Genomic DNA, 24,845 nt, shown 5'->3' on the forward strand with positions numbered 1-24,845 from the left:
ATTGAATCTTGTGCAACACCTAAAGGGTTAACAAAGTTTGTAAAATCAGTTTTGAATACCTTGAGGGGTGTAGTTTCTTAGATGGGGTCACTTTTATGGAGTTTCTACTCTAGGGGTGCATCAGGGGGGCTTCAAATGGGACATGGTGTCAAAAAAACTGTCCAGCACAATCTGGCTTCCAAAAACCATACGGCGCACCTTTCACTCTACGCCCCGCTGTGTGGCCGTACAGTAGTTTATGGCCACATATGGGGTGTTTCTGTAAACAGTAGAGTCAGGGCAATAAAGATACAGTCTTGTTTGGCTGTTAACCCTTGCTTTGTTAGTGGAAAAAATGGGTTAAAATGGAAAATTAGGCAAAAAAATGAAATTCTCAAATTTCATCCCCATTTGCCAATAACTCTTGTGCAACACCTAAAGGGTTAACGGAGTTTGTAAAATCAGTTTTGAATACCTTGAGGGGTGTAGTTTCTTAGATGGGGTCACTTTTATGGAGTTTCTACTCTAGGGGTGCATCAGGGGGCTTCAAATGGGACATGGTGTCAAAAAAACTGTCCAGCAAAATCTGGCTTCCAAAAACCATACGGCGCACCTTTCACTCTACGCCCCGCTGTGTGGCCGTACAGTAGTTTATGGCCACATATGGGGTGTTTCTGTAAACAGCAGAGTCAGGGCAATAAAGATACAGTCTTGTTTGGCTGTTAACCCTTGCTTTGTTAGTGGAAAAAATGGGTTAAAATGGAAAATTAGGCAAAAAAATGAAATTCTCAAATTTCATCCCCATTTGCCAATAACTCTTGTGCAACACCTAAAGGGTTAACGGAGTTTGTAAAATCAGTTTTGAATACCTTGAGGGGTGTAGTTTATAGAATGGGGTCATTTTTGGGCGGTTTCTATTATGTAAGCCTCGCAAAGTGACTTCAGAGCTGTAGTGGTCCCTAAAAATTGGGTTTTTGTAAATTTCTGAAAAATTTCAAGATTTGCTTCTAAACTTCTAAGCCTTGTAACATCCCCAAAAAATAAAATATCATTCCCAAAATAATTCAAACATGAAGTAGACATATGGGGAATGTTAAGTCATCACAATTTTTTGGGGTATTACTATGTATTACAGAAGTAGAGAAACTGAAACTTTGAAATTTGCTAATTTTTCCAAATTTTTGGTAAATTAGGTATTTTATTATGCAAAAAAATTAATTTTTTTGACTTTTTTTTACTAGTATCATGAAGTACAATATGTGACGAAAAAACAATCTCAGAATGGCCTGGATAAGTCAAAGCGTTTTAAAGTTATCACCACTTAAAGTGACACTGGTCAGATTTGCAAAAAATGGCCTGGTCCTTAAGGTGAAAATGAGCCCGGTCCTTAAGGGGTTAATGTTGCTGTAGGCCTCTTGGTAGCCTCCCAGACCAGTTTTCTTCTCATCTTTTCAATTTTGGAGGGACATCCAGTTCTTGGTAATGTCACTGTTGTGCCATATTTTCTCCACTTGATGATGACTGTCTTCACTGTGTTCCGTGGTATATCTAATGCCTTGGAAATTATTTTGTACCCTTCTACTGACTGATACATTTTAACAATAAGATCCCTATGATGCTTTGGGAGCTCTCTGTGGACCATGGCTTTTGCTGTGGGATGCAACTAAGAACATTTCAGGAAAGACCAACTAGAGCAGCTGAACTGTATTTGGGGTTAATCAGAGGCACTTTAAATGATGGCAGGTGTATGCTGACTCCTATGATTTTGAATGTGATTGCTTAATTCTGAACACAGATACATCCCCAGTTATAAGAGGGTGTGCACACTTATGCAACCACATTATTTTTTTTTTTTTGTTTTCTTCCCTCCACCTAAAATATTTCAGTTTGTTTTTCAATTGAGTTGTACAGTTTATAGGTCACATTCAAGGTGGAAAAAGTTCTGAAATGATTTATCTTTGTCTCATTTTTTTACAGCACAGAAACCTGACATTTTAACAGGGTGTGTAGACTTTTTATATCCACTGTATAGCAGCCGGCAGTTAATACATCGATACTGCCTTCATATCCCAATCTATATTTATGCCCACAGGTTGTAGTTTTCATTTTATATATCCACTCTGCTTCTTTTTTGTTAATATATTCAACCAGGTCCCCGTCCCGCCATCTGTTACGTACTAATTCCACGCCCATAAACTTAAGTCCCATTGGATTGCACTGATGACAGTTTTTAAAATGGACTGACACACTATGGGTTTCCAACCCTTTCTTTATGTTTTTATTATGTTCTCCAATCCTTACTTTTACTTTTCTTAAAGTCCTGCCCACGTATTGAAGGTGACAGGGGCATTCTAGGAGGTATATTACTCCTGCTGTGAATTTTAGGTTCCAGTCATTATTATTTATATTTCAGATGAAATTTCCCAATGTCTCTTCTTCTCCCTTCCAGATGAACAGGTAGTCATCAATATATCTTCGCTACACCCATAAGTTCCTCTCTATCTCTTTCTGGTTTAATAAGGGACCAATATAATAGTGTTCCCAGTACGCCAAAAAGAGATTGGTGAAACTCAGTGCGAATTTCGCACCCATTCTAGCACACTCGCTTGCTATTTTTGGAACTCCCATAAAAGTCAATGGAGAGGGCGTGGTGAGCCCTCCTTTGTATTGGGGCCCTTCTATACATTGGTAGAATATTTAAGTGACATGCCACCAATGTCTCAGATGACACAATGAGGTTTTCTAAGCATGAGAAATCATGGTATATCACTTGAGTATGGTATCTCTTCATGAAGAGGTGGCGGTAAGACATCAGTGATCCTGATGATCAACTGGAGCAGATGTGTAGGAAAATATCCAAAGAGCTTCTGGTGAATGGGGATATGTTGCATTTCCGGTGGAGACTTGAAGCAGCCGGGAGCGGGGCCACAGCATCAGAACGTTGGGAGTACGGAAAAGTGTTTTTGTTTAAATTAGGCAGAGGTTGAAAAGATTGGCTTGGTTGGCTTCTAGGACAGACAACTGCTTTAAAGACCTAGCATGACAAAATACAATGGAAGCATTTTTCTCAGACTTAAGGTTGCATTCACTTGACCGTAGTGGTTGGCAGTCCGCAAATTCTGGATCCGCAAAACATGGATACCGGGCCATGTGTGTTCTGCAATTTGCAGACTCACATGGCCGGCACTGTGATAGAAATTCCTATTCTTGTCTGCAATTGCAGACAAGAATAGGACATGTTCTATCTTTTTTTGCGGGGCTGCAGAACGGAACTGCTGTCCACATCTTTTGCAATCTTAATTGAAATACAATCGTGTGAATGCGCCCTAAGGGTCATAATAAAGTCAAAAAATAAGCAAAAACAACTTCACAAAATGTGTTGTATGAGAACTAAAATATAACCACAAAACAGTAAAGATAAAACTGTGTGTCGTGCAGTGATTTACATGCAGCATGATATTAACTTTCCTTAATGCACGGTACACAGAAAATCAATATATTACTGCCTGAGACCTATTGTAAAGAGGAAGGCAGCTGGAGTTGAATAGACTCAGGTCTCAAGGGAGAAAGAAAAATGTCTAGTGATATTCAGGTATTCAGTGTATAGAGTTCTTGGAGGAGATGTAATGACATGGTGCACTTTACGTGCTGTACCTTCAGCCAGTCATTGTGCATGTCATAGATGTGGATGAGGACAATAATTGGAACATCTGAACATTTAGTTCTTCATGAACATTTAGTTCTTCATCTTGTAATGTATAACAAGAAAAGTTATAATAATCCTAAAGAACATTGATCATACTGCCATATAATGTCATTACCCAAGGTAGTTGTATCAGTAGGGTAAGTGAAGGTGATTAATGTCAAATACAAGGTCAAAGAAAATGGCATTTATAAGCCTCATGTAATACATGGATGGAGGCTACAGGGACAACAATCGGTAGCCTAAGAACTGCAGCGAGCTGTAGCTTCATCATATTTCATATAGCATATATATATATATATATATATGTGTTATTTTCAGTACACAATTTTCCAGTCTAAGGCTATGTTCACACTGCCAAAAATACTTTATATTCTGCTGCGTAAAGCCACCATTTCACACCACAGATTGCAATTTTTTTTGTTGCTGTGTGAACATAGACTTAGAGTGGAAATAAAACAAACATTGTATAAATCATATGACGTGTTTAAAAGTATTTATTTTTTTGAGTTGATGGGTTGAAAAAATCCCACTTGTCTGAACAGTGTTTAATATTAAGTAGTCTCATACATAGTAGGTCCAGCAATTAGACCATGTTCACACTAGCTTCATGGATTCAGTTCTTAAAGGAAGGAAATTGGACAACCCTCGGGATCCGCCTGCAGAAAAGCTGTGGAACCAGTGTCACTGACGCTGGGATGTGAATGTTGCCCTTTTGTCCCTAGTTTTAATTTCACATAAAAACATAAAAGCTATGACCCTGTAAAAAAAGAGCTGAATGGCAGAAGACGAAAAGCTAAATTTGCCCGTAGTGCGAGTCTGACCTTAATACTGGCAACAGGTAATAACAATAGTCTTTCTGTTATCAGAAGGAACGGCTAAAATAAGCTCCAGGCCCCAGGCATCATAGAACTAGAAAGAATACACAGATTTTTTCCGCTCTTAGTGTCATCCCAACTCAATATTTAATTTCACTTTTGCTGTTCTTGTAAGATTTTTTTATTTGAAACGCCTGAGCTGTGCACAGTAAATTGACCATGGTGACAAATCAGTCACCAGGATTGGTCCAAATGTACAGTAGTTCCACAGCAGCGTGAGGCGAGGCACTTACTTTACATTTTCTTTAAAAACCTCAATGTCAAGTCATATTCTTCCATGTTTTTAATGGAGGCAGAGCAGTATGACGTAGCGGAGTAGCTGCGTAGGCGTACTGCACGTCCGCATGGGTACCGCCCACCCGCTCGACTCGGCGTCTCGGCGTCCTGGCCCTCTCCCCTGCTCTGCAGCCTCGAGCGCTGGTCTTTTGAAAACCTGACCGAAGCAGGGAATAGGTGGAGGTGTTGAACGGCCGGACGGCCGCCCTGCAGTCTTGTCCTGGAGGAAGAATGCGGACTGAGGCTTATGATACGGCGCTCACCTGCCGGTGGTGGACCTAGAGGTTTCGCTGGGTGCCGTCTGCTGCACGTTGGGATCGCCGGCTATGGATGACTGAGGGATACCTGTCATGTGTGCAGTGAAGTGCCGGATGTATTTGATGGCGGGCTGCTACTGAAGATTGGTGAGATCGCCTCTGTGTCGCCCCTCGCCTCTGTGTCAAGTGTGTCAAGTCGCCCATTGTCACCCTTCCCTACTAACCCATGTCGCTTATTCTAATCCTGTGTGCACGGATAGCCGCCGCCTGCACGGTACAGTTTTTGCCTATCTGTTGATTATCGGCTATTGGGTTGGTTAGGAGCAGGACTCCCGCATATACTGCTGGAATGGCTGTGTGGGATAGCCCCCGTGATAACCCCCTATGAAATTGATGGTTGGTGACGGAGGGCTGGAACCCCGACACTCCTTTTTGATACGTGGGCATATGCCAATTATGTGGCTAGCCGTTATATGGATTTTCCTCAAGCCCCAGTCGATGTCAATTTAACCCTTTAACGGCAGCAGCCTTCACATACTCCCTCACGACGAATGAACATTGAATACGTGCCGAAGAATCTAAAACTATAAGGAACATATTAGGGTCTATGGGGGCCTATTGCTGACACTTTCCTTTAAAAAAAAAAAAAAAAAGCTAATAGAGGCCACCTCTACGTTATTGTGCCGAGCTTGGCCGGATCGATTGGACTTCCTCTGCGGCAATTTAAATGAGGGATTACCCTCCACTATTCTGGAGCTTCCGCGATGGACATTATTCGCTGACGTCAATCAGGGGCCCTAATGGTCACCAGGCATCACCTGGGTACATGTGATGCGTGGTGACGGTGTCCGTGACCCTTATCCACCACTACTGACTTTGTTTGTACCATTGATTTAAATGGGTGTCTGGCTCACGCCCGACACCTGCGATCACAGTTTGCTACTGCTTAAGTTTTTTGATATCTATTGTTTCTTTATGCCATGTAAACAAGCGTTGGGTCTATTATATATGTATATGCCTATATAGCTATACCCCCCTCCTAGACGGGTCTGTATAAATTAACGTCAGGTTGCATAGAAATTTCATTTTGCCATTTGATTGATACAATTACAAAACCGGACGCTGAAACAGCGCTGGGATATCCTCGCCAGGGGGGCGGCACTGAGAGAGCGTCTGCTTTTGGAATAGTATATGGTGTACCCTTGCTTGAAAAACTTGACAATATGCCTCCTAAATACAACCGGAGATCCGGGGGTACGGGATCCCCTAGGGCGGGCGGTGGTAGCAGTCCACAGGCGAGAATGGATAAATACCTGAAATCGCCTCCACCGAAACAGAGGGGGGGGGAAAAAAATACCCGAACTGGCGGAAATACAGATAGACCCACTTATACAGACTGAACAGTGCATGAGATTTGACATTATTGAGAACAAATTAACGGACATATTATTGGTAGTGCAGACCACCAACCAATCAGTCTTAGACGTCTCCACCACCGTACAGACACTACAGACTGAACTTACTCTCATTAGAGAAGATATGAACCAAATTAGGGCCGGCATCTCACTTGTAGAAACTGGGTTATCCAAGGTTCAAACAGAACAGTTACAGATGTCAAAAAAAATAGAAGAATTGGACAAAGAAAATAAACGGATTAATGCAAGACTAACTGATATGGAGGATAGGGCACGCCGTAACAATCTCAGAATAGTGGGCTTTCCTGAGGGGGTAGAGGGGGGGAACCCCGTGGCGTTTATGCAAAAATGGCTGATTGAAACGCTAGGATCCGGCGGTGATACTCCTGCACTATGTGTGGAGAGAGCGCATAGAATTCCAGCAAAAAAGACCCCGCCGGGTGGCCCCCCCCGAGCCATCCTAATTAGGATACTTTCTTCCAGTGATAGAGATTGGGTGCTTCGACGCAAGAGGGATCTAGCTGACACTATACTTGATGGACACCCCATACAGATATACCCCGACTTCTCTAGGGATACCCAAAGTAAGCGTAGGGAATATTTTGATATTAAGAAAAGATTACGCGAGGGAAATATTAAATATTCCATGTTATATCCCGCTAAGTTAAGAGTGGTGTATAGAGATACCGTAATGTTTTTTCACTCCCCTAGAGAAACTCTAGAATGGCTAGATTCTGTCAGGGTTTGTACGCCGGGTCTTGGTTGATGTGGCAGGAATGCCACTCAATCAAGGGGTGGGGGAACAGCGGGGGCGACCCATGGACGGATGGGCGAAATGTAAGAGGTTGACAACGATGCTTTGCATCAGTGAACCAGTAAGGGGGTTGCCGGGGGGTGGGGGTCAAAGGGGGTGGGCGGATAGAGGGTGGGGGGGGACCCTGGCTTGGTGGCGGTTGCCTTTGGGGGGCGACGGACGCCTCCTTCACAATTCATGATATGACTAATAATAGAGTCATGATATGGAATGTGCGTGGACTGGCTGATAGAACGAAAAGGGTAGTGGTTTTCGATTTGATTACTCGACATCTCCCTGCAATAGTTGCTTTACTAGAAACGCATGCTACACCTAATATCCCTGAATACTTAATAAAGAGATGGGCAGGGCATCAATTCCACTCTGGTTTCTCGGCATACTCCCGAGGGATCAGCGTGTATATACATCATAGCATTGATTTTACCCTGCTTGACCAGTTGATTGATAGAGATGGGAGATATATCTTCCTCTTTGCCCAATGGAATGGCAGAAAGTGCGTCCTTGCTTTTCTGTATATTCCGCCACCGTTTACAATGACAGTCTTAAAGCAGCTGGCGCTTTTTATGCACAATATAGAGCGTTCTCCGATATTAATATGCGGTGATTTTAACTGCGTGCTTGACCCGGCGCTGGATAGAATTTCAGTTGCCCGGAAAAGTGCGCAGGGAAAACATGCCTTACTTCGTGGGTTCTGTGAGGAGATAGGTTTAACAGATGTTTGGCGATGGCTTTATGGCAATAAACAGGTGTTCTCTTGCTTTAGTAAAGCGTACAGCGCTATGTCCAGGATTGATATGGCCTTGGCCAATGAGCAGATGCTTGAATCTATCTTAAAAATGACATATGAGATACACGGCATTTCCGATCACTCACCGATCTTACTGGTGATGAAGACCGGACAACAAACCGGGATTAGCAGATCGTTCAGATTGAATGAACACTGGCTAACCATACTAAACGACTCCGTTGGGATAGATAAAGAACTTTTACAATTTTGGCAAGAGAACAGCGGTACAGCACACGTCCACTTTGTTTGGGATGCTATGAAGGCATTTATGCGCGGGCTTTATTTTTCTAGAATAAAAAAGAAAAAAAATGAATTCTTTGCGGAACAAAAAAAGTTGGAGACAAATATTGCATACTTGGAGGGCTGTATTCGAGTACGGAATGATGCGAATACGCGCACCAAGTTAAAATCTGCCAAAGATCATTATACTACCTTCATGAAGGAAAAAGCACAGAATCAATTATTCTTTATGGGCTATAAAGATTTCTGCGAGGGGGGCACCCCTGAGTAAACTATTGGTTTCTATTATAGCGAATCAAAAACCCCCCCAAAGAATTAGACAAATACTGACAGGTGATGGGCGTACATTGGAAAGAGGAATGGAGATGGTGGCAGAGTTCTTTAATCACTTTGATAATCTATATCGATCCGGCGTGGTAGATACAGTGACTAAAATAGATGATTTCCTAGAACAAGTCAAGATCCCGGCGCTGTCGGACTCCGACTCTGCCCCCTTGAGCGCCCCCATTTCTTTGGGGGAACTACAGGCGGCTCTGCATGAGACCCGGGGTTCTTCGGTGCCTGGATCGGATGGACTCCCATTTGGCATATATAAGCGCCATGCGGAGGTACTTTTGCCTGGATTGCTGCAGGTCCTAAATGAGTCTAGCAAATGTGGAAAGCTGCCCCCGTCGTTGACCGAAGCAACGGTTACACTGATCCTCAAAAAAGGGAAAAAGGGCAACAGAGTGGAGGACTATCGCCCAATATCACTGCTTAATGCAGATTATAAAATAATCGCAAAAGTTCTTTCTAACAGGCTAAAAAAAGTAATAACCCGCCTGATCCATGTAGACCAGACAGGGTTTATTCCTGGGCGACAGATACAGACCAATATACGCCGGACCATCCTTAATACTCAGATTGGAGGGGGGGAGGACCGCTCGATCCTATCATTGGACGCCGCTAAGGCGTTTGATCGGGTCGAGTGGCCCTTCCTCTGGCGTGTTATGTATAGGATGAATCTGGGCCAGGAATTTATTGGATGGGTTAAATTGCTATATAGTGAAGCAACTGCCAGAATTAAGGTTAACGGGGTGCTCAGCCCGGCTGTCTCCCTAAAGCGGGGAACACGTCAGGGATGCCCCCTTTCTCCACTCCTCTTTTCAATCTTTATGGAACCCCTTGCCTGCAGGATACGGGCTGAACCTGGTATAGTGGGTTTTGGGGGGAGAGGGACGGATGATAAGATTTGTTTATATGCAGACGACGTTTTACTCTACCTGAATGATGGATGGAGAAGCGTCCCCGATGTTATGCGGATAACAGAGGAATTCGGCAGAATTGCCGGATATGAGATAAACTGGGTAAAGTCTGTACTCTTCCCCCTGAACCGGATGCCCCCCCCGAACGACCTCAGGATTAGAATTATTGCCCCAACAGACCACTTAGGATTATCTTGGGATAAAAATTAGCAATAATATTAGGGAGTTTAATCAGCTAAATATTACCCCTCTAGTTGGGAAAATAAAAGACAAAATAAGAGTTTGGCAGAAACTTCCGCTTTCGCAGATTAATAGGATTGCGCTCATTAAAATGGTTTTGTTGCCTTGGATATTGTATACGGTCAGCTCCTGCCCTGCTTGGATTGAGGACAGTGTCTTCAATCTGATTGATCGCTTGATAAATGATTTGATATGGGGCAGAAAAAGGGTCCGCATCAAATTACAATATTTGCAAATGGCCGCAAGTAATGGGGGCCTAGGCCTGCCCCATTTCCAAATCTACTATCTGTGTGCACAACTACAATGGTGTGTTAACACCGGGGACGGAGTATTACTATCCCATATCCTAGGTCAACGCCAACAGCACGTAAATAACATTTTTAGTATATTGGAATCCGGGCTGCTTCAGCGCGCAGATTACTCCTGCCCCATTGGGGCCGCGCTACAGAAAGCCTGGAATAAAATCAAGGTACTGATTCGTGCTCCTCAAATTTTGGACTTCTCCCCGCTATGGGATAATCCCGCGCTAACAGAATTTCTGACACTTAACGAAAATGAATACTGGACTCGAAAAGGCATCACATTAGTTTCACATATATACACGAAAGGGAAAATCAAACCAATAAGGGAACTGATACAACAAGCACCAATAACTGCACTAGAGCACTATAGATATTGTCAATTACAACACGCATCAGCATACACGCTTAAAAAAACACCTCTGACAAGAGCTACCCAGGGGTTTTTACTATTTTGTTATAATATAGTAGGGAATAAAGTTAAGATTTCACTAATATATAGGAGATTCATTGAGGAATTAAGCACTATCACTAAATTCAAAAGTGTAGATAAATGGAAGATGGACATTGGGGAATGTAACCCCTCACAATGGCGGGAAATATACCAAAACATTAAGAAGGCCTCCCTTTCACGACAACACCGATTCATACAATTTAAAATAATACATCGTCTATATGTTACCCCAAGTCTATTATCCAAAATGTACATCAATAACGGTCAGGAATTTAGTTGTCTGAAATGCTCCCTCGTAGCCGCAGGGCTTGTACACATGCTGTGGGACTGCCCCGCTATTAGGACCTTTTGGGGCTGCTTATTTCAGACAATGGCGGTAAACAGTAGGAATAGCCCCCCCTTGACTATCCAAGTAGCTGTGCTTGGACTTTTCCCCCCTGAGTACAAAAACAAAACCACCAAAAATGAACAGGCGTACTGGTTGAAGGGATTCTTATTGGCTAAGGTGTTAATCATGAGACAGTGGGTGAAAGATAGATCGCCAACAATAAATGAATGGCAAAGTCTAATGACGAGAATAACACATTTTGAGGGCATGAAACGACGCGGATTGAGCGATGTCATAGGAATGGGCGTATAGAGAGGGGAAACAGCTAGTAGCAATATCTGGATTAGAACTGATGACTACTTATCGGTGGAGACTATGGCAAAATTACAACCTAACAAATCATTATACATCCCTACAAGATAAACTCTATCAACACAGTCCACATTAAGCAGGTTTGATATTGAAAAGGATTGAAGAAAATATCTATGAGGGGGGCATGAGCACTCCGCCGCCCCTTGTGGCGGCCGCACCAAGCCAGGTGGGATGGGTGGGGGGGTGATGAGGGGGGGGGGGATGGGTTTTGCTTGGGGTTTGATATCTATGCCAGAGAATCGATATCAAGGCTGGGCTATCCTGATTATAGACATCTCGCTATATATGTTTGCTTTATGGTATGTAAGCGATACATTCTACATGTAATTGTTATATGTGCTCATTCTCTGTGATCTGATGTCCTTTTTTATACTGCTTGTAGTTGGAAAAAAATAATAAAGATACTTAACAGGGGAAAAAAAAAAAAAAAAAAAAAAAAAAAAAAAAGTCATATTCTTCCTCCTTTTTAGAAAAATCCCTTTTTGAGAAATAACACCACTTTTGTCCATAGACTGTGTCTCATCCAAGCGACTGAACTGTGTTCACTAAAATAGCCATGCCGGGAGTGCAAGTGCTGACAGATCCTCTTTGAAAATGTGTGCTTTACATAATGCATTCAGAAATTGTTTGGTCCCTTTCAACAAAAAAATTTGGAGTGTGGGAGGAAACCCATGCAAACACAGTGAGGTCCTACAAACAAATGTTGTCAGCGAGCCATCGGTACAAAGCCCTAATCTTTAATATGTGAATCCACTCACTGTAAATCCCTCCAAGGTTTCCTGGACTTTACAGTAAAAATGTGACATCTATTGCCTCCTTCAGGCCTCACAGTTGCATTACTTGTATGTATGGATCTATAATACAGCTCTCGTAAATGCCTGTATATCGGTGTGCCTCCAGTTTTACACACAGGTTTCTTTTCTCGCAGATTTTTCTCCATGCTGTAATACAGAGCAAGTATTGACTTCCCAACTCTGCATTCATATATATACTGACTACTAATGTATTTGCTTATTTATCTATCTTTTTCTTCAATTATTTTCTTTAGGTCAAAAAATCCTTCACCATCGGAGTGATGTTTTAGAAACAGTTGTCTTAATCAACCCCACAGATGAAGCTGTTAGCCAAGAAGTAAGTGCAGCTTTTACCAAATCCACAGTGTAGTAACTTTGTGCTCCAATTTTATTTTTCACTTTTTATTGCACTTTTACGAGATTGGATGTAGGATGGGCGGGAGGATGTGGGCTGTAGGATTATTTACCATGTACCAGAAACCGACACACTTTAGACCAGAAACCTACGCCAGCTCTCTAGCTTTTCTGACGCATCGTACACCAGCAAGGTTTGCTATTAAGACTGGAGTCAGAAACCTCTGTCTTAATCCATCCTCCAGCAGTCTGCATGCCTAGAATAAAATCTATGCCAGTTCATAGCATCTATACCAGAGAGCCTGACCCACACCACACCCCCATCATGCCTCATTCTTGGAGGGGTTAGTGGGAAAACGCTTTCTTGTGAAAAAAAAATGTAATTGAAAAGACTTTTTGTTGGCAGTTTTCTGGAGAGAATCTTCCCCGTTAAGTGTCACAGAAACACAGAAAATGTTTTGCCTCAGCCGACAAAGGGAGGGAAAGGGGTGGTAACCCACCTAAAAAAAAGCACTAAAAATGAGACTATCTAGACTAGACAGTTTAAAGGTATACTATATTTATCACCCAGCATCAGTCAATGGAGGTTAGACTTGCTTATGTGTTTTGGATCATTGTCCTGCTGTATAGACCAAATGTACTTGGGCTTTAGGTTATGAACTGAAAGACATTCTCCTTCTGGATTCAGAATTCATGGTTCCATCAATTGTGACAAGTTGTCCAGGTCCTGCAGAGCCAAAGCAGCCCCATACCATCACACCATTTCACTATTGGCATGATGTTCTTTTGGTGGAATGTTTTGATTTACACCAGATGTAATATCTTCCACATTTGACTCATTATATTATCAGCATAATCGTGGGGGTTATCTTTTTTTTCCTAAATGAGAGATAATCATTTATGTTTTATTTAGTCACCAGTGGTTTGTGTCTTGCAATTCTCTCATGGATGCAATTTGTGTCCAGTGTCTTTCTTATCATGGAATCATGTATATTGGCTTTAGCTGAGGCCTGCAGTTTTTAGATATTTGTCTGAGTTCTAAGACTTGTCAATTAGAAAATTTTGGTTGGCTAGCTAACTAAGAAAGTTCACCACTGTTCCAAGTTTTCTCAATTTGTGGATAATGGCTCTCCATTTTTTGCTGGAGTTGCGGAGCCTTAGCAATGGCTGTGTAACTAGAGATGAGAGAATTTCCTAAAATTTGTTTCAGTCCTCAGATAAAAGCCCAATTGGCCCAAAAAATTTGAAAGACACTCACTGAGGTCTCCTAGGACTGGACACTGATTCACAAATTAATGTGAGAAATTGAACTGTATTGCTGCAGCAGCACTTACAGCAATGGCTGCCTTGCCTGACTATCTAAACCATTGACATTGCCTGAATCTGACTCTAAAATCTGTCTCTATATCAATTGTTGTAAGTCTATCATCTTCTCCTCATTATGAAACACCCTCACTGACACTAATGAGCTCTCTGTATGCTGTGTTCTACTATCTGTCTCATTCTCCGATGTCCTCTTTCTCTTATGTGTATCCCCTGCAAGGCACCACCATTTCCAGGATGGGCTGTTTTATTTAGTGACTTACGGTACACCCATAGTCCTTCATAAAAGGTTGGGCTGACTGCAAGATGTTATGCTGAAGCCTGCCACCATTTTAAGTGATTTGTGCAGGATGAATCAAGAAAGTTTTTGATGTAACGAATCCGATTTGTGCGGAATCGATTCACTAATCTCTATTTGTAATCCTCTCCAGACTGGTAGATTTCAATGATTTTGTCTCACATGTGTTTTAGTCTCTTTTGAACATGGCATTGTGTGCTGCTTTTTCAGACCAATTCTGAATCTTCACATCGATTTTGTTTAAGTGATCTTTAGATTCAACCGATCTGGCAGAAATCATGCCTGGATGTGGCTAGTGAAACTGAACCCAATTGGCAATGGAATTTGAGTCAGTGGTTGATTTAGCAGCTATAAAAGGTCAATTTCCTTTCCACATAGAACAACTTACAGCAGAAAATAATTTTTTCTTCAATAAATTAAATCAAGTTGTTTCATTTTCTTAAAAATTTAGATTGAAGAAAGGAAGGGGCAAATACTTTTTTGCAGAATGTGTATAGAATGTGAGTACAACATGGGCTTACACTATTGAATACGGCTCAATTAATTTTAGACAATAGTATTAGACAATTTCCATCTCACAGCCAAGTATATTTGAATGGATTCTCAAAGATTATTGTATATTTCTCCTTAGGAAAGGCCATCAATATCAGATTGTTAAGTGTCTGGCACCCCGCACCGATCAGCTGTTCTGCAGTAGTTCCGGTAGAACTACACAGCCCTATTTACTGTGTAGTGGACGGAGCTGGTTAATGCAGTGCTGCCCACATTCAAGTGAATTAGAGTGGTAGAGTTTAAACAGGAGCATCCACAAACTGCACATAAAGGCTAACCCAAATAACAGTCCTAAGGTGCTCTAAAAATGCCCTAATTAAAATTCTTAAAATATTTGAAACAGTAAAAAATGTATATGTCCATATAAAAGTTCTCAGAATTCCAGGATGACCTTATTATGCTTATAGTGAATGTCTGTCTTTTGCGATGTTTAGGTTTGAAATTTTGTGCTGATTGATTCATCAATATATCTGTATAGTGTTTGTAGCTCCAATTCTTTTGTACAGAGCTGCAAATTCCCAGCATAGACATATCTGTAGATTGAAAAGATAATATGCTGACTGCCCATAGCAACCTCTAGAGGGATCATGGGGGCTTACGTTAAGTTTAATGTATAACATTATGAAGTTAGCTCCCTCTAGTGGTGGCTGCAGTTAGACAGTACTCTGTGCAGCAGAATTAGTATCAGTATGATTAGTATGATTAAGCGTGTTTGTCTTTTATCTTTAGGTACGCTTGATGATCACAGATGCCGCAAGACACAAACTTTTAGTTCTGACTGGACAGTGCTTTGAAAATACAGGAGAACTTATTCTTCAGTCTGGATCTTTCTCATTCCAAAGCTTCATAGAGATCTTCACAGATCAGGAGGTATGAGAGTCATCATGAGATGTAGTAAGCAATATCCTGTTCTTTGCTGGATTGCTAATCCATAAATCTTTATTAAATGAGAAATTACATTCATTATCCATTACCTTCAAATATGAGCAATAAGATTAGCAAGAATAATCTCTCCATCAAAGAGAACGAACTATATATAATTACAGGTTATAATCAAGGAACAAAAAGTTAAAAGTACAACTTTGTTATTACTATTTAATAAAACAAATTAGGCCTCTTGCACACAAACGTTGTGGTTCCATTCCGTGCATTGGAGACCGCAATTTGCAGTCCCCAATGCACGGGCAATGTCCGTGCGGCGGCCGGGACGGATCGAGACCCATTCAACTTGAAAGGCTGCGTGATCCGCCCGCACCGCAAAAAAATAGAACAAGTTCGATTTTCTTTTGCGTTGCAGAGGCATAGACAGAAACACCATGGAAGCACTCTATAGTGCTTCCATGGGGTTCCGATCCTTGCTTCTGTTCCACATCTCCATGATTGAGGACCCATTCAAGTGATTCGGAGTGCACAGGGGCCGGTGCCCGTGTATTGCGGACCCACTGTGCAAAAGGCCCAAATGATATATATATATATATATATTGGGATCCCTACTCTAGTGATTGTGGAGATACCAGCAGTGGGGCTCCCAAATATCATACATTTATCGCCTTTCTTAAGGAAACCCTTTTAACTACATTTAGGGTTAGTTATAATATTTTGTTCAGGTTGGGTGTCTCCTTTAGTCATTTACAGTAGATCATGGATCAATGTCCATTTGTCATACTGTATGCAAGGTTTTCAGAACTATAAATACATTAGGCCTCAAGGAAAAACAGTGCAGAAAAAACATGAATTAGTTGCCCATAGCATAGAATCTATCATCTTTTCAGTCTAACAAGAAAGTTTCCTCCACATTTTACCTGAATTTTTTTAGGATCATCATCTGTTTCACTCCATCATTTCTTACTATATATATTTCTGTTTTCTGCATCTAGATTGGTGAACTTTTGAGCAATACACATCCAGCAAATAAAGCAAGCCTTACACTCTTTTGTCCTGAAGAAGGACATTGGAAAAATTCTAATCTAGAGAGACATAATCTTCAAGACTTCATCAATATCAAACTCAACTCATCTTCAGTTTTGCCTGAAATGGAAGGACTTTCTGAATTTACAGAATATCTATCAGAATCTGTAGAAATACCGTCACCTTTTGACATTTTAGAACCACCCACATCTGGCGGCTTTCTGAAACTTTCAAAGCCATGTTGCTATATTTTCCCTGGAGGAAAAGGAGACTCAGCTTTGTTTGCAGTAAATGGATTTAACATGCTTATAAATGGTGGATCTGAGAGAAAATCTTGCTTTTGGAAACTCATTAGACATCTAGATAGGGTGGATTCAATATTGCTCACCCACATTGGAGATGACAATCTGCCTGGTATCAATAGTATGCTTCAAAGGAAAATATCCGAGCTTGAAGAGGAACAGTCTCAAGGGTCAACAGCCAACAGTGATTGGATGAAAAACCTTATCTCTCCAGACCTTGGAGTTGTGTTTCTAAACGTCCCAGACAATGTAAAAAATCCAGAACCCAACTTTAAAATAAGAAGAAGCATAGAAGAGGCTAATTTTACACTTCAGTACTTAAGTAAATTGTCTATGAAACCAGAACCTCTGTTCAGAAATGTAGGAAACTCTATTGAACCCATTATCTTGTTTCAAAAAATGGGTGTAGGAAAGCTTGAGATGTATGTATTAAATCCATTAAAGGGAAGCAAAGAGACTCAATATTTTATGCAGCAATGGTCAGGTAGTAATAAAGAAAAAGCTGGCCTTGTCTTACCTAATGGTCAAGAAGTTGATGTCCCTATTAATTATTTAACTTCAATTTCCTCTCTTATTGTATGGCATCCATCAAATCCTTCAGAGAAAATAGTGAGAGTTTTGTTTCCAGGAAATACAACACAATACCAAATACTTGAAGGCCTTGAAAAGCTCAAACATCTGGACTTTTTAAAGCAACCTGTCATTACACAGAAGGACCTAAGTGACAATGTTTCAAGCCCTGCAGTAAAGCAGGCAAAGATGAAGCAGAGAGCAGAAAGCAAAGAAAGTCTAAAATCCACAAAAACTACCCCCAGCAAACCAGTGAAAAAAGAATCAAAAGAAGAGCATTCTGAAGCAGTAAAAGTCAGCCACCCCGAACAAGCTGAAAAGGAGGACAAGGAGAAAATGTCTACTAAAAAGCTTGTAAAAAATGAGACTAAATCCTCGACAAACCAAGAAGAATCAATAATAAAATCAGAAAATGTGGACAAAGTAAAAGCTGACGTGAAGCCTAAAGTCATAAAGGAAAAAGCTGTCAAAAAAGAAATAAAAGCAAAAACTGATGATGTAAAGAAAGAAGCATTAAAGAAAGAAGATAAAACGCCAGCTAAAAAGGAAGATAAACTGAAGAAGGAAGTTAAAGAAGACACACCTAAGAAAGAGGTTAAAGTTAAGGAAGAAAAACCTAAAAAAGATATTAAGGTAGACAAGCTGAAAAGGGAAGTTAAGGACGATAAAGTTAAAAAAGAGGTTAAGAAAGAAGTAAAGAAGGAGGAGAAAAAGGAGGTTAAAAAAGATGTAAAAAGGGAAACTCCTCAGAAAGACTTGAAAAAAGAAGTAAAGAAAGATGATAAAGAGAAGAAGGATGAGAAGGATGCAAAAAAAGAAATCAAGAAACCTTCTAAAGAAATAAAGAAAGTGTCAGCAGCTCCTGATGCTAAAAAGCCTGCTGCTAAAGGAAAAGTACTAAAGAAAGAGGAACCTATTAAAAAAGAAGCAGCCGCTACAACCAAGATGAAAGAAAAGACAAAAGTAATAAAGAAAGTGACTGAGAAGAAGCCACTGGCAGCTGCAGGAGCTGTGGCAGCTACAGCAGCAGTAGCTGCAGCAGCAGCAGCAGCAGCAGCGGTATCTGTTCAAGCCTCCGCTGAAGCTGCTGAAAATATAGTAGATCTAGTTTCACAAAGATCCCTTATGTCTTCCCCTGAAGATTTAACAAAAGACTTTGAGGACCTCAAAGATGAAGAAGGCAAATTCAATGAAGGGAGAACTCTCTTACAGGCACTGTCTCCTACAGATGAAGCCGTTATCGTACAGACTGACTCTTATACTATCAAAAAAGATGATGCTAGCACTGAAAAACCTGCAGATTCACCAGATGAAGGAATAACTACTACAGAAGGCGAATGTGAACAGACTCCAGATGAATTAGAAATCATCGATAAACACAGGGGAGATGAAAATGACAAATATGAGGATGAGGGGACTGGGCTTGAGGAATCATCAGAAGCTGGTGACTATGAAGAAAAAGCAGAGACAGAAGAGGTTGAGGAACAAGTGGAAGATATTGAAGAGAGAGCTTCAATAGGTGAACACCCAGGCTTTGAGTTAGCTGAAACTGATGAAACTGAGGAAGAGGCTGATACAGATGCATTCCAACATTTGAAAGGCAAGCATGATAGTCATGAGGACTTTGCTGATTCCGAGGCAGCAGATGAACAAGCAGAGGAAGATATAGAGGAAACTGAAGAAGAAGAAGCAGATGAAGACAGAACAGATGATGCAAAATATGGTGATCAGGAAGGCCACTATATTACTGCAACAAAAGACAAATTTGAAGTCGTTAGTGACACTGATGATAAATATATCTTGTCTTCTACACCATCCAAGACATCGGAACCCCAGTCACCTGCTGTAGAACCAGGAGCTTCTATTCATGATGAGACATTACCTGGAGGTTCTGAGAGTGAAGCAACTGTATCTGACGAAGAAAACAGAGATCAACCGGAGGAATTTACTGCCACTTCAGGGTTTACTCATTCAACCATTGAAATATCTAGTGAACCAACTCCAATGGATGATATGTCAACACCAAGAGATATAATGAGTGATGAGACAAACAATGAGGAAAGTGAATCACCATCTCAAGAATATGTCAACATCACTAAATATGAAGCAATTTTGTGTTCCCAGGAATATGACAAAACAAGGGTATCCCCAATACTTAATGCATTGAATAGTTTGTCTGATGTTTCGAAAACTGATGCTACTGATGGCAAGGAATACAATGCTTCAGCTTCAACAATCTCACCACCTTCATCTCTCGAAGAAGATAAATTCTCCAAATCAGCACTACGTGAAGCTTATATGTATGGAAACACTGATGCAAAAAGTTCTGCAAATCTAGAAATACAAGATGATTATGAGCTGGGAGACAATCTAAGTCCAAGTAAGAGTCCGGCACCTCCATCACCAATTTCTAAAACACCATTAAGTGAACGAAGTGTTAATTTTGACCTTACCCCTAATGAAATTAAAAATTCTGAATTAGGCATCTTACCACCTTTGCATGATGAAGTGCAAGAAGTAACAGAACAATGTCCGAGTCCAGATGATAAAACCTTGGAGGTAGCGTCTCCTTCTCCATCTGCTGCTGGAAGTGCTGGTCACACACCTTACTACCAGTCACCAACAGAGGAAAAAAGTGCAAACCTTTCGACAGAGAATATAGAGAAGTCATCTGTCCATGTTGTGTTTGAATTCTGTGCTGATAAAGAAAAGAGTGAAAGCCCTAGAATAAGTCCCATGGATGAGCCAGTGCCCGATTCTGAATCTCCAATTGAAAAAGTTCTATCCCCATTACGCAGCCCTCCATTAATTGGATCAGAAACACCCTATGACATATTCTTGACCTCTAATGTTAAGTCATCTCCTGGACAAACATTTGTTGGTGAAAATGGACATTCCTCCTCTCAGATTAGTCCTGATACTCTACAAGAGAAGCATGATCTTTTGTCAAGTAAAGCATTTGGTGTAGAAACTGGTAGTTTTGAAACTAGAAGTATGACATCTAATGGTGGGAAAATTGTAGGAGAATTGTCTCCCACCCAGATAAGCACTAACCCATTCATTTTGTTTAAGGAGGACACAAAGATGTCTATTTCTGAAGGCACTGCCTCTGATAAATCTGCCACTCCAGTAGATGAAAATGTTGCAGAAGACACTTACTCTCACATAGAAGGTGTTGCGTCAGTTTCCACAGCTTCTGTTGCTACCAATTCATTCCCAGAACCAACTACAGATGATGTTTCCCCTTCTCTTCATGCTGAAGTTGGGTCCCCACACTCCACAGAAGTAGATGACTCCTTATCGGTCTCTGTTGTTCAGACACCTACCACATTTCAAGAAACAGAAATATCACCATCTAGGGAGGAATGTCCCCGTCCAATGTCTATATCTCCACCTAATTTCTCACCTAGAACAGGAAAATCCACATCCTTACTCCAAGAACAAAGATCACCAGAGCAATCAACCATGGAGTTCAGTCAAGAATCACCAGAGCAATCTTTTGCCATGGACTTTAGTAGACAATCACCAGAACACCCTGCATTAGCTTCTAGTGTGCTCCATATATCAGAAAATGGACCAACTGAAGTAGAATATAGTCCATCTGAACAACATGACTCTTACTTTGGTAATAAAATTTCAACAGACAACGGATATTATACTGCAGACAAAAAGCAAGAAAAAGCAGCAGCTGAATCCCAGGTGGAGGCCTCACCATCCACTTCCTCTGGACACACACCTTCACAAACAGGTTCTCCTTTGAAAGAAGAAGACTCATTAAAAGATGTAGTTCAAAATTCAGAATTGCCACTTTACTCACCACCAATACTTGAGCAGGAATATTTTATGCAAGGAAAGCTCTCTCCTGAAACGGATGTTTCTCCCTTAACACCAACTCCATCATCATTGAGACAGTCCCCTGGTGTAGATGAGCCGTCATCTACCAAAAATGATCTTTCAATGGATTATGGCTCAATAGCCTCATCTCTACCAATTGCTTTTGAAGAATCATTTAGTTATCAGGCCAGGGCAGTAAAAGAACCCCCAGTTTTACATAATACAAATCCATTTGCTTATTCAGCAGATTTAGATGACAGAAGTAACAAATGTGAGGTTTATAGCTATTCTAGTGAAATGAATGATAGATTTTCCATATCTGACAAGTCACCTTTTGCTGAGAACCGACAAGAAGTTGATTTATGTCTTGTTTCTGCATGTGAGTATAAACACCCCAAAACAGAGCTGTCACCGTCTTTTATTAACCCAAATCCATTAGAATGGTTTGCAAGTGAAGAGCAAACTCAGGAGCAAGACAAGCCATTAACTCAACTTGGAGGAGGCCAGCCACCTTCAGGAGGAAAACAGAAAGGGCGTCAATGTGATGAGACTCCTCCAACCTCAGTTAGTGAATCAGCCCCATCTCAGACAGATTCAGATGTTCCACCAGAAACTGAAGAATGTCCTTCCATAACAGCAGATGCAAACATAGATTCTGAAGATGAATCTGAGACTATCCCTACTGATAAAACTGTAACTTATAAACATATGGACCCGCCTCCAATTCCCATGCAGGACCCAAACCCTTCTCCTAGGCACCCAGATGTCTCAATGATGGATCCAGAAACTATGCCTGTTGACCAGAGTTTAGGTAAGCCCTTGAAAAAAGATATCAAAGAAAAAGGAAAAACCAAGAAAGTAGGAGGAAAAACCAAATCATCTTCTCCAGCCAGAAAAACAGATAGCAAATCTAAGATTTTAGCTACTTCACCAAAACCTGGGCCAATCAAAGAAAGTTTGGAGAAAAGTTCCAAGACTGTTGCTCCAAAAAAGAAAGATTCAGTAGAGAAGGGTCCAAAAAGTGGTTCAATTACCGACCCCAAATCAGCAAAGGTAGAAGAGAAAGATAAAGAAACCAAGAATGCAACTAATACAAATACAACAAAATCAACTAAAACTGGATCTACAGGTAAATGACGTGTTTTTCTTGCAGTTGGGCACATAGGGCATTTTCATAATAACAAAATGGGCTCATTTAACATTTTTTTTTATTGTTATGCAATCACTCAGCAGCTTTCATTCTTCAAGGATTAGAAACCCAGTTGCCTAACCTTACTACCAGGGATAAAATTAGAAATATATAGAAACCCATAGCAAAGTCAGGAATGTAAACTGAACAGTAGTGATGCAAACAGCAGCACAACTGGATGATGTGTAAGGTTGTGTTCCAGTTTTTCAACCACAATGTTAAAGGGGTCGTCCTGAATTAGAAAAACATGACTACCTTTCAAAAACAGTGCAACAGCTGTCCATAGGTTGTATATGGTATTACTGCTCAGCCGATTAATTCCAAAGGAGCTGAAATGCAGTACTGGAGACAATTTGACACGGTTTTTGGGGAAAAACAGCCAGGTGTTTTAAACCTGAAAAACCTTTTAATTAAAGGGCTTCTGTCAGCCCACTAAACCGTTTTTTTTTTTTTTTTGTTTAATAATAATCCCTATACTGCGAGCTCTGCATACATAAGCTAAATAATCATTTTGGTTCAGTAGAATTTGATAAAAAGCTATTTTTATAATATGTAAATTACCTTGCTACCAGCTCCATCCTCAATGCGCCTGCGCCGATGACTTCACATCTACACCCGGCGCAGGCGCATTGAGGATGGAGCGGCCGCCTCTCAGTGCGCCTGCGCCGATTAAAGACAGGTACGGCGCAGGCGCGAGATTTGGAATTCAAACAGGGCCAGCAGAGAACGATTCCGTTCCCTGGCCCTGTCAATCACAATGCGGAGGGGGCGTCATTAGGATCGGAGGATGCGGCTGCTACCAGCAAGTAGCCGCCCTACTTGCTGGTAGCAAGGTAATTTACATATTATAAAAATAGCTTTTTATCAAATTCTACTGAACCAAAATGATTATTTAGCTTATGTATGCAGAGCTCGCAGTATAGGGGTTATTATTAAACAAAACAAAAAACGGTTTAGTGGGCTGACAGAAGCCCTTTAATGATTTCATTCATTGACTGAGACAAGTGGGAAACTTGAAAAAATAAAAAATAATTTTTTTTTTATGTTTACTTCCATGCAGAAAATCTACAAATCTGCTTGGCTTTTAGGGCATTTTGCAGATTTTTTATTTTTAAGAATCCACATTTGAATACAGCCACATTTTTATTTATTTTTTACATAAGAATATACGACCTTTTGGAAAATCTGATTGAATCACACACTGGTTTTGTTTTACTTAGATGTCAGATGAAGAAATGTTTATATTGTTTAAAAACTACTGTGTCACACTTTGTTTTATCTGTATTATATTTCCAGGAAGTGGAGCTACCAAGACAACAAAATCAGCCGCAGTGCCCCCAGGACCCCCAGTGTACCTCGACCTGGTATATATACCGAATCACAGCAGCAACAAAAATGTTGATGTGGAGTTTTTCAAACGAGTGCGATCCTCATATTATGTAGTGAGTGGAAATGATCCTGCAGCTGGAGAACCAAGCCGGGTTGTCCTAGATGCTCTTCTAGAAGGAAAATCTCAGTGGGGAAGCAATATGCAGGTATAGTATGGTGTTATAAAAGCTGGTGATGTTCTGAAACGCATTGTTAACTTGCTTCACATTCAATACTATAACTTTACAGCTAACAGTAGCTGACTGGTATAGAAGTAGAAATGGCAAGATCAGAATATTTAGCTTTGTGTTGCTGTTGGCTGTAAATTTAACATTGTTCTGACAGCAACAAGTATTTTGTTGCTGTCTGATAATTTTTGTATATTGATTGGACACCATAATCTGTTCCAGTTCAAGTCTGTAATAACAGCAATGTATAGATTTTAAATTTTCTGGTTGATGTAGATTATTCTATTATCTCCATGTATCAGAAAGGAAAAAAATAAATTTTTCGGACCTCTGAGGCCCCACCGAGAATAAAGGTACCTTGGTGCAGAGATGAACCCAGAGCTCCATAGAATAACTGTTTATGGGTCTCTCATTGACATTTCTGACAAATTTGCTATTTTCTTTATTTGTTGAGAAATGTTTCAATTAAGAAAGCCAAGCTCTCATCCACCTTCATTGACTTTTATATTGGAAAAACTGGAGCAGGTGCTTTCTAAACATCCCTCATACATCTCTATGTTTGTGTGGTATTATAAAACAGGCTTCTTGCACCCACCACTAAGGGGAGCTGAGTGTATAGAAATTTACACAGCTGCCCATGAACTCAACAGAAGCTGATTATCTTTGCACTGAGCTCCACCTAGTGGCACCTGCAGGAAAATGCCATGGATTTATGTCAGTAAGCAGAAGTAGTTCAGCCTCAGCCTTACATGCATGGTACTTAGTGGTGTTCAGTGGCTGACATAAGAGAGGGTTACAGATAGTGAACATCAAAATGGGCCCCCATTATGGTGCTGCTTTTACCACCCAGGCCTGGTGTTTCTTTCTCTTTCTCTTTGG

The 24,845-nt window shown here is 40.8% G+C and overlaps 1 protein-coding gene across 1 annotated transcript in view; it reads left to right on the plus strand.

Moving 5' to 3' along the window:
* Window positions 1-24,845, plus strand: part of MAP1B (microtubule associated protein 1B) — an 87,759-nt gene that overhangs the window by 57,371 nt on the left and 5,543 nt on the right. Inside the window, exons 3-6 of the mRNA XM_044276047.1 lie at window positions 12,335-12,417; window positions 15,337-15,477; window positions 16,485-22,350; window positions 23,707-23,945. Of these exons, the coding sequence (XP_044131982.1) occupies window positions 12,335-12,417; window positions 15,337-15,477; window positions 16,485-22,350; window positions 23,707-23,945 (6,329 nt within the window). The remainder of the gene's footprint in view (window positions 1-12,334; window positions 12,418-15,336; window positions 15,478-16,484; window positions 22,351-23,706; window positions 23,946-24,845) is intronic.

Source organism: Bufo gargarizans, chromosome 1 (assembly GCF_014858855.1).
Source record: "Bufo gargarizans isolate SCDJY-AF-19 chromosome 1, ASM1485885v1, whole genome shotgun sequence".
In the NCBI taxonomy this organism is placed as follows: Eukaryota; Metazoa; Chordata; class Amphibia; order Anura; family Bufonidae; genus Bufo; species Bufo gargarizans.